This window comes from Panonychus citri, unplaced genomic scaffold (assembly GCF_014898815.1).
Source record: "Panonychus citri isolate SS breed McGregor unplaced genomic scaffold, ASM1489881v1 Contig00111, whole genome shotgun sequence".
NCBI classification, from domain to species: domain Eukaryota; kingdom Metazoa; phylum Arthropoda; class Arachnida; order Trombidiformes; family Tetranychidae; genus Panonychus; species Panonychus citri.
In genome coordinates this window covers 1469162-1480329 of record NW_026515516.1, presented here as the reverse complement: position 1 = coordinate 1480329, position 11168 = coordinate 1469162, and the positions used below count along the sequence as shown (strand labels likewise).

General features: G+C 31.9%; 3 protein-coding genes across 3 annotated transcripts; 2 read left to right on the top strand and 1 right to left on the bottom strand.

Annotated features, from left to right (window-relative positions):
• The first annotated feature begins 632 nt into the window (after positions 1-632).
• On the top strand, positions 633-5540 carry LOC128389969 (uncharacterized). Its single transcript, XM_053349629.1, has 4 exons — positions 633-923; positions 1003-1170; positions 1641-2134; positions 3308-5540. The coding sequence occupies exons 1-4, from the start codon at positions 633-635 to the stop codon at positions 5538-5540; spliced, it is 3186 nt and encodes a 1061-aa protein (XP_053205604.1).
• Positions 5541-5950: 410 nt separating this feature from the next.
• LOC128389968 (uncharacterized protein F54H12.2-like) lies at positions 5951-7165 on the top strand. The gene has a single exon (XM_053349628.1). It carries the CDS (start codon positions 5951-5953, stop codon positions 7163-7165), a length of 1215 nt encoding a protein of 404 aa, XP_053205603.1.
• Positions 7166-7964: 799 nt separating this feature from the next.
• LOC128389967 (uncharacterized) lies at positions 7965-11168 on the bottom strand. Its single transcript, XM_053349626.1, has one exon. It carries the CDS (start codon positions 11166-11168, stop codon positions 7965-7967), a length of 3204 nt encoding a protein of 1067 aa, XP_053205601.1.

Here is an 11168-nt window from a genome sequence, read left to right as displayed (position 1 = left end):
CGGATCATGGGTCAATTCATTGAATCTATCAGAACCCTTCAAGAAAGATCCAGAGATGATCAAGTCTCTTGCCCTTGTCCTGCGTGGGGTGAGTCCCTTACCAAGTAGTATAAAGAAGATCTTGGTTCCAAAATTCATCATTTTATTATGGATCGTATTTGTGGTTACTTCGATACTCAAGGGTTCTATCATAAGGATTATTCTATCCTGCTGAAGTGGCTGTTCTTGGTGGTTGTGTTACCATGTCGATCGCTATTGGACACCCTTAATCCTGACCACTTCTCAAACAAAGATAGAAAAAGATCGCCTTTGCTGAGAGATACCACGGAATCCCGTTCATATCACTTGATCAGAAGATGGAACCAAATCTTCTCCGATAATGCTACATAATTTTTACAGGTAGAGTTGCCCTGGTAAAGATTTAATCGCTTGTAAATCACTGGAAGCAGGATTCTTACCACTCTCGCTATTCCTTGTATTAATGTTATTGATATTGGTGGAACTTGGAACAATATTTCCAAGGAGAGAAAACCTTGTCATTTACATAAAAGCGGTAATAAATGTAGCTTGAATGCTACTCAATCTTAAAGATTGGTTGACTCTTTAGAAAATAAAAATATTTTTTTTCTAAAATGTTTGATATTTATTTAAAACATCCTTTCACCATGTTAATCGCCGGTCCAACAGGATCAGGTAAAACACAATGGGTGAAGAAATTAATTAATAACGCGAATACAATATGTTCACCTCCACCTTTACGTATTCATTACTTTTACGGTGAATATCAGAAAACTTTTGATGAATTAAATCATGTTAATTTTATTAAAGGTTTACCTGAAAATCTAATTGAAAAAATAGACGGAGCTAATCCTGAATGGATCATTATAGATGATTTAATGCATGAAACATCAAATTCTAAATTTGTTTCTGAACTTTTCACAAAGGGGAGTCATCATCGAAACATCTCAATTATTTTAATTGTTCAAAATTTATTCGTTAAAGGAAATGAAACACGAAACATCTCTCAACTCTCAATACATGATTCTATTTAAAATCCGAGAAATCAAATCATTGGATCAACTATCCTTGAGCAAATTTATCCAAATAAAGTCAGTAAATTTCAATCAATATTTGAAGATGCAACTAGAAAACCTTACTCATACTTATTTATTGACATGAAACCTCAAACACCTCATGAAGTTAGATTATTAACTAATGTTTTAGGTGAAGATTTAATGTACGCTTATGTTATATAAAAATCGAGTTCAATGATTCTATTAAAATGTCAGTTAAACAAGCATTAACAGTTGAACCGCTTGGGTCCTTAGTTAAGGCTCAATTAAGAAGCGGAAGCTGATGATAAAGAAACTACCGATAGAGTTTTACGAATTATTAGTGGAATAGCCAGAAATATGTTGACAGGTAAAATTCTTTCACCTGGCTCTTTAAAAGAATTAAAAATATAAAAAAGATATAAGAAGTATTGGAAAAAGGAAAGGTAAAAACTTGAGAAAAATAATTTCTCAGAAAGGTGGAGCTTTACCAGCTTTACTTATACCAGCATTAACTTTATTAGCTAACATTGTTGCTAGTAAAATATGAACACAGTCACAAAAATGATTCTCATCTCCGAGGATCAGTATAATCGCAAATGTACTGAAGATAAATCCGAATTATTACCTTTACTCAATTCAAATCTATCGGATGATCTTAAAATTAGATTCATAAATGAGGTACTGAAAAGAAAAGGTCAGAAAATGATTCTTCCAGAACCAATAGAAACAAAAATCTCTCAATCAATACCTGAAGCAATAAAAGAACCTATTTCTGAACCAGCAATTGAACCAACAATTGAACCTACAATTGAACCTACAATTGAACCAGTAAATGAACAAAGTAATGATTTGAATGATGATGAAGATGATTATCAAAGTTTCAGTTCAAATGTTTCAGAAACTTGGACTACCAAGGCAACGAGATTAAAACTGTTACTTAATAAAATTCCCGGACTAATTAACGCAAATGGACAAGTTGTTGAAAATAAAAAACCTTATGCTAGAAGTGATATTGATGATGTTATACGATACATAACTAGTCGCAATGATCCAACAAGAGCACCACCAGGGCTAAATATGTAATTTCATAAATGATTTCTAAACCAGAGTTAAGAAGCTATATTAGAAATGAGAAAATAGATCTCATTGTTCCAGAAAAAAGTTGTAACATGGCTTCAGGCATCAGCTTTGAGGATACTTCAACCCAGAAAGGGCGGATCCTTAGGTGGATTAAAACGATTTTTATCATTTAAAAAATTCAAATCCATCCGTTAAATTGAAAGATGTTCAAAAATGGTTGAAAGATCAGGATGAATATAATTTATTCAAACAAACAAAAAAACGTTTCCCTCGTCTTCCTATTCTCGTCAATAAAATGAATGAACAATGGCAAATCGATTTAATGGATATTGCCTGGATGAGTAAACACAATGATAATTATCGTTATTTACTAAACATTATTGATTGTTTCAGTAGATTTGCTTGGGTTATACCAATAAAAACAAAAAGTGCAACCGAAATTGTTGATGCGTTTAAAAAATTATTTACGAAAATTAAACCTGAAAAAATTCAAAGTGATCAAGGAAAAGAGTTTAAAAATGTTCAATTAATTAAACTTTTTAAAGAAAATGGAATCAACTTTTTCACAACAACTGATGGGACAGTTAAATGTGCGATTATCGAGAGATTCAATAGATCGTTAAGAAATAGAATCTCTAGATTTCTTTATCATAAAAATAGTCATCGATTCATTAATGAATTGGATTCAATTGTTAAAGGATATAATCGATCTTTTCACAGAACAATTCAAATGGCCCCATCAGAAGTAAATAAAAATAATGAGAAACAAGTTCTATTGAATATTAGAAAAACTCACATAATTAATAAAGCTAAACAGAAACCTTTCAAGTTAGGAGATACAGTTAGAATCACGAGATATAAAAATATTTTCGAAAAAGGAGATACACCAAATTTTGGAACCGAAATTTTTGTAATTCGTTATGTGAAAAAACTCCTCAAGGTTATATTTATAAATTAAAGTTTAGATGATGAAGAAATCACATCAATTTTTATCAATATGAATTAATACTAACAAAGAAACCATCTCTATATAAGATCGATAAGATCATTAAAACAAGAATAAATAAACGTACAAAGAAAAAAGAATATTTTGTTTCCTGGGTTGGTTATCCGTCTAAATTTAATCAGTGGATTGATAATGTCGAGTCAATCTGATGAATATTATATTGAAGCTGTTTCCAACGCTATGGATCTTTTCCTGAAAATACTCTGACTAAATTTACTAATCGATTGCATCATCCAATCAATCTAATAGGAGAATGGGTTGTAGCTATCCATGAGATATTTTATCCCGTTGATTTAGTGATTGATAGAAAAGAAATTTATCTCACTTTAGAATTTCCTGATGGACAAAGAAAAATCAAATTCGAAATAAATGAAATTGATGGTTTAGAAGGTGTGATTCATAACATCAACACAAGATTAAAAGAAATTTATGATGAAGTGATTTCCGTTATTCCAGCAAAAATTGCTAAAAGAGAAAGTGATAAATTTGATCCAACAGACGATACAAAAATGGATACATTAAAACTTCTCGCTATTACAGATGAAGAAATGGAAGCGATGGGATCAAATGTCTATCGAAGAAAAATTCAAAGTTTAATTGGTCGAATCGCAGCGGAAATTGAGAAAGAAGAGGAGGTTAAGAAACAAAAAATTCTCGAAATGAATCATAAGAAAACTATTCAACAATTAAAACAACGTATCGAAATCGAAGAGCAACTTGAAGAAAAAAAGGTGAAAATTAAAACTAAAGAAACAGAAATTAGCGAGAAAAATGATATAATCGCTAATCAAAGAACTACAATTGATACCCTGAGGGAGGAAATTAAAGGGCATGAAACAAAAATTTCCGCTAAGGATCAAGAAATCTTGATGTGTAAAAATGCAGCAGATGAACAGAATAAAATTAAAACAACTTTTGATGAAGTCTTTCAGCGTTTAGATGATGGTATATCAAAATTAATCGAAATTATTGATACACAAACAAGCAGAAAAGCTACGGCGGAAGTTGATATCCTAAAATACAAAAACAGTCTGACCATTGAAAATGAAAAACTTGAGAAATTAACTCAAGAGATTAAAGATAAAGAAAATGAACTGAAAAAAGCTAATGAAAAATTACATACACTAATAATAACTAGTAAATCTGATAATAAATCGAATGAAAAGATTGAGGAGATCATAACAAAACCTGTTGAAGAGTTGAAAAAAGTTAATGAAAAGTTAGATGAGATTATATCAAAACCAGATGAAGAGTTGAAAAAATTAAATGAAAAATTAGATGTTATTGCGTCAAAGCCCGAAGAAGATTTGAAAAAGGCTCATGCTAAATTGGATATTTTATTAGCATCATCAGGTTCCAATCCTAAAGTGGTTGATTTACAATATGAAATAGTTCGAACATTGAGCGATATTATTCGAGCGAAAAATGAATCATTTAATACAACTCAATCATTTGCATTTGCATTACAAAGACAATTAATGGACTCTGAAAGAGCTTTGGTAAATAGCAAGATCATAATTGAATCGAAAGAGAAACAACTAACCGCTGAAAGAGAAATGAAAAAACTTCAACAAGATGAAGCAGATCGACGTCTCGCGGATTATGAAAAAGTGATTGCTGAAAAAAATAAAAGAATTGAAGAACTTGAAAAAGAAAAGACTGAATTAATAGCTCAAAGAGACTCGGCAAACGGTCAAATTTTAACCGCTTTGAATGAGATTTCGAAATTACAAGCGGAAATAAAAGAAATAAAATCAATTACCAAAACAATGAATGATGCTCTTCAAACAGAGATCACAACAAATCGTGAACAGGATAAAAAAGTTCAAGCAGAATTAGATGAAATAAAAACCTCGATCGAAAATATTGAAAAAAATATTGAGAAATTGACTGTTAAACGGAAAAAAGTTGCGAAAATTATTGATAATTCAATTGATATAAATGAACCACCAGAAATTGTATTGAAAGATGACCTGATCACTATCAAACGAGGCATGTACGAAGATCGAAAGTTTATTCCAAAGTTCGATGATCCTTTAATGTTAGAAACATTTGGGTTTAGTTATGATCCCTCACCAGTGTTACATACACAGAAAAAAATCACTGCAAGAAAAACTGTTGATTTAAATTATGGATCTCATTTAATTTATGTTTATTCCGATATTGTTGCTGAACATTTTGTTGGTCAACAATCTGTACGAGTCCTCCGAGTTGTTCCTCTCAAAAGAGGGAAAAGTCATGATATTGTTCATGAAAGATTTGTTAAGCCACTTTATTTCCCAGTAAGAACAAATAGAATCGAAGAAATAAATTTCATTCTTGGTGATGAAACTGGAAGTTTAGTTAGATTTGCTTCCGGTAGAGTTCATATTGGTCTACACTTGAAACGTATTATATAAGAAGTTGATTAATGATTAAATTATAAAATGCAACGAAAAAAATATTGTTCATGTGAGTCCGATTTCAAAAGATTTTATCTTAATCAAGGTGGTAATGGATTCTCTGATATTGAATTGTTCAGAGGTTCACCTTACCAGAGAGGATATGGAATCGGAACGCTTATTAGAAGATTTAGTATACCATTATTAAAATATCTCGGTAAACAGGCTATTCGAACGGGAGTTGGAGTTGGTCAAGATATTCTAGAGAAGAAAAACATTAAAGAATCACTTAAAACTAGAGGTGTAGAAGGTCTCAAGAAGACAGCAATGGATGCCTCAAGCAAAATAAGTAAATTAGTCGGAGGAGGAATTAGAAAGAAAGTATATAAGAAGTCGAGGAAGAGGAAAAGAAAAGATATTTTTTCATAATGGAATATTTACATGCAGCCTCTGTTCCCTCAACAAAAAGTGAATTGTCACTTTTTTCTGTTCCACCAACACAAGTAGCAATCGAATCTTCATACGAAGTTGAATACAACCCTTCAGCATCCCTTGAATCAAGTCAATATCATGAGATATACATTCCTGCCTCTGATGATTTCACTGATCTTTCGTCAACAATGATTCATCTTAAAGTGCAAATACTTGAAGAAGGAAAACCAACAAAAAAAATTTTTCAAACCGTTCCCGATTTTGGACATGCAATTTTTGAACAAATTGACTTTATTTTAAATAATGTTAATACAGTCAAGTCTTCAAATATGTATCATTATCAAGCTTATTTAGAAAATCTATTATTTAAATATCCCTCCAACATCGATATTGGTTCAGAAGGTACAAATGGGAGTGATGAAAAAGAAATGTATTTTAATCTTCATGTACCAATTTGTCAACAAGATCGCTTATTGATTAATGGTGTGCCCATACAAATTTGCTTCACTCGATCGAAAAATGGATTTCCAATAGTTGTTGGTGATAAAACACCATTAACAGTGAAAATTACTAAATTATCGGTTCATATCAAGAGAATTAAACTCTTTCCTGACGCTCAAGCTGGTGTTTTAACTACACTTGAAAAAATTCCAGCTAAATATTTCATTGTTAGAAATGAACTTAAAGCATTTGCTCTTAATCCTGGTTCTAAAGATTATAGTTTCGAAAATGTACACAATGGAATCTTTCCGAGGAGAATGATTATTGGAATTGTTAATTCAAAGGCTTTTTCGGGTGAAATTGAATTAAATCCATTTAAATTCGAGCATTATAAATGTAATCACATCTCATTGAATGTTGATGGTGTCATGATTCCAAGTATTCCTTACAAACCCGATTTTATCGCTAAAACGGCTGTTCGCGAATATATTGATTTATTCAAAGCTCTTGATCAAAGTGAAGGTATCCCTCAGATTGATATTAAATACAGTGAATTCTGTGAAAGAAAAACATTGTTCGGATTCGATTTGACTAATGATGGATCAATTGGAGGAGAAAGTGGTACTTTGAATCTATTACGAAGAGGAAGTATAAGACTTGAATTAAGATTCGCTGAAACATTCACTGACCAGTTGAAAATTATTGTCTTCAGTCAATTTGATAATGTTATAACTATCGATAGAGATAGAAATGTTACATTAGACTATTAATGTTAACTACGGAGGATATTTATAAGTTAATGAAAAATAAGAGAAATTTTGGTGGGGTGTTTCCATCTGATAGATTACCAGTTTCATTTACTAAACCTAAAAGCTTCATAATTAATTTAGATCCTGGATATAAAGAAGGTTCTCATTGGGTCGCTGTTAAATTTGACTACAATGGAAAAGCAAGTTTTTTCAACTCTTTTGGCGGACCGCCTGAAGGAAATATTCTTTCATTTATTGAAAAACATGCACCAAATGGATATACATACAATCCCAATAAATATCAGGGAAATCTGTCAACTTCTTGTGGTTATTTGTCTATTTTATTTATTTGTTTGGCTAGTGCAAAGTTTATTAAAATTTTCGCGAAATGTAAATATGAAAGTAATGAGAGACAATTGATTAAGTTGATCAGAAAAAATTTTAATTAGAAATTGAATTGGTCAACTCTACAAATTGTCGCTTGATGCGATCACATTCTTGTCGCTTTTTAGCGACATTGACAGATTCTTTTTTCTGTAGAGCGATCAGCTTACGATTGGCTTTCAATCGTTTTTTACCAAGAAAATAAAGGACAGCTTCTGGATTCTCCTTCATTCGAGCTTCACGGGCCTTTCTTCGAATCCGTGATGATGTTGATGGTGTTTCACTTGGCTGTTGCTCGGCAAGACCCTCAGCCCACAGTTCCTCGAAGTGGGACCAATCCATTGATTCAACAGTTAATGTAGAATTGTATTCAGTTTCCATTTTTCACTTTTTAAAAATAAACTTTCACAAATGAAAAACTATAAATGAATGAGCATTAATCTTCTCTTTCAATTTTATAATGTCCATACGCGAGGGAGCTAATTCCATCTCCCAATAAATATCTTTTATCTTCCAGAGGCGTGATCGCTATTTTCTCTTGCGTATACATATGGATGTCATGGTTGGTTGAACCTAACCTTCGATTTGTTACCATATGGATTTCCTCTTGAAATAAACAACGTTTATAATCGTCAAATGACAGCTTGTTGGCGACAACTTGTCTCTGTACTCCCTTCGCTCTTTTTTTCACGCCCGATGCACTTTTAATAACGTAAAGTTTCGGTTTTATCGCAACAACTTCGTGAATTTCATCACCAGCCATTTCATCTTTCAAATATCCAATTTCTTTTTTATGTTCATCAGAGTGTAACGGATGATTTTGTGGAAGATCACTCAAGTCCATTACATGTTCAACTTGTTTCAGATCTTCAATCAAATGATTTGATTTCAACTCAATCAATAGAGAATCAGTATCGGAATAGATGAGTCGACAACGATCACCGAAAGTACATTTAAAAGTATCGTAATACAGTGTATAAACATGTAGTTTCGAGAGTTCAAGCACTGTAAATCCTGTTACAATTGGTTTGTTCATTAAAACTACATCTTTTTTCATCTGAAACATGACCTTATTTTCATCAATAATTTTGAATCTTTGTAGTAGATGTTTTCTCAGTCGTCGCGCAGCCATTGGTTCGGATGTTGTCACATCAACTTTGACATGTTTTCTTTTATCCTCCATCAATTTACCGTAAATACTATTCACGAATAGTTTATAAAGAGATGAAGTAAATGGATCTTTTGCTTGTTGTCTTTTCGATGTGCAGAACTCAATATAATCTTGTAGCCAAGGCAACGAAGAAAATTTGAGAATACGATGAATCTTAGTCACTTTGAGTCCTTTTTCCATATAGAATTTTAAATTAAGACCATGAACAACGTATTTTTCTCTCTTGAGAAAAGTGGCAACTAGTTTTTCACTACTTACACTATGATGACCTCTTTCTTGTAATTTTTCAACAATTCTTTTAGCATAAGGACTTAACATTTCATTATCTATCTTTAGTTTATGTGGTGCCAGTGGAAAGTCATCATGTTCATCATGAAGTTCAGATGGATATTCTAAATCAACTTCATATATATAATTGTAACCGGAAGAGAATCTTAGATCGCGAAGTACAGCTTCTTCATCATCGAAGTTTTTCCAAGCATAGTAAGCATATGGGAGGTAAGAACACATCGCATAGCCATAAAGATTATTCACATCAAGATATAGTAAATGTGTTTGATCACCACCGTCATATCCAGGTACATTTGGATTATTTGCTTTGACATATCGTCTAGCAACAGTGGTCAAACCGCCACGAATCCCTTTTTCAATCATCATTAACTTATCGATATCACAAAAAAGTTCAACTTCTATTTGAAGACGACGAAAAGCAGCAGCGAAAGAAAGTCCAGGGCCTGTCATATAGTGAGGTGGATCAATTTTAAAATCTTTCATTGATGTTTCTCTGAAATTCTCGAAAGAGGCTGCTAACATGTACACGTCAACTTTAAGATAAACATCGATAAGATCACCGAGCACTTCACAATTAAATTGATGCCAAATTTTTTCTAACCTTGAATACATTTCATCAGAAATGTTAGAATCAGTTAGAGAAGAATAAAATTTGTCTTTTGATGGTAAACAGTTGTCATAAAATTTATCAATAGATGAAATATATTCATAAGGTAATGTTGCTTTTTTTAAAACTTCTGACAAATCCCCAGTTGACCATTCTTGTCTTAAGAAGTGAAGTTTATCATCAGTTGATAAATTAGAACTTAAAGTGTCAAGACTCGTTGGTAAAAAGGCTAGAGAATCAAGAAAAGCAAATTGACCGATAAAAAATCCAATATACTTTTCAAGTGATGATGGAATTACAATAAGTCTAGCATTGAAAATATTTTCAGCGATATTCTTAATAATAATGTGTCCATCATAGTTTTTAAGGTTATGAAAGAAAACGGGGATACGAGTTGGTAAAGAACGTTGTAAATTACATTCTGGGTGAGCGGCACCTCTGAAAACACCAGTGAGATGACAATGATCACGTACTCTCTTTTGTAAATCAAGGTATTGGCCACAGATTACACAATAATCAGTTTTTTTAAAATCATCCTCATCTTCATCAGTCATTACTAATGGTTTAATATTTGCTTTCAAATAGTCTTGTAAAGGTTGTTGTAGATCTCTTATCTCCCGTAAAAAATCGCCTACGATATTGTTTCCATGACAAAAGTTTTTAAATAGAACATTTTTTTCCCAATCAACAACAATGTAACCATAACTACATGGTTCATGTCTGAATGGTTTTTGTGGATCACCTGTCGGAATAGACAAACACTCAAAATCAGCATAAATGACGAACGGGTGTTTTTCTTCTTTACTGAAATTCTTTTTCATTAAATAAGAGGGTTCACCAGTTCGTTTTGGCATAACAATACGTTGTGGTTCATACTGATCACAATCTACAATATGTGCAATAAGTTTTTGTTCATCATGGAAACCAATCAAACATCTTTGACAATATTTTCGTTGATATGACGATTTAGATGATAAAAGTCGTTGAAATGAAGTTATGGGATAATAATGATCACCATAAAGAAAAAGGAGAACATGTTTCTGTAATTGATGTTTGGTTATTCGTATTGGAATAACATATTTATCATCCATGTTGTAAGAATAAACATTTACTGAAATATTGTTGCTTCGTTCAAAAGTGTCTATTTGTTTCAAATCAACAATCCCGCGACATGAAGAGAAATCATATAAATCAATAAATGTACGATAACTTGATATTCGTTGACCATTTCGTGAAGCTGGATGAAGTGAAGCTAAAATTGAATACATAAAACAATCTGTTTCAGTTTTGAGATTTATTAAACACTTTTTTGAATTTAATTTTGCCGGTAAAGAATGAGAAGAACATCCTCCTTTATGCGGTTGATATTTACCAACACTTAGTTCAATGTATTGAATTGACTCAATCCAGAACCCACTTCCTTTCTCAGTAAACTGATCACAAATTTCTCTTATTTCATTAAAACTTTGAGAAATTTCAATATTCAGGTCATCGCCTTGATAAAGTGGTTTATTTATAGAGTGTAAATCTGCAACAACAGTGTCTATTTGTTGACTACTTAGTTTCGACAT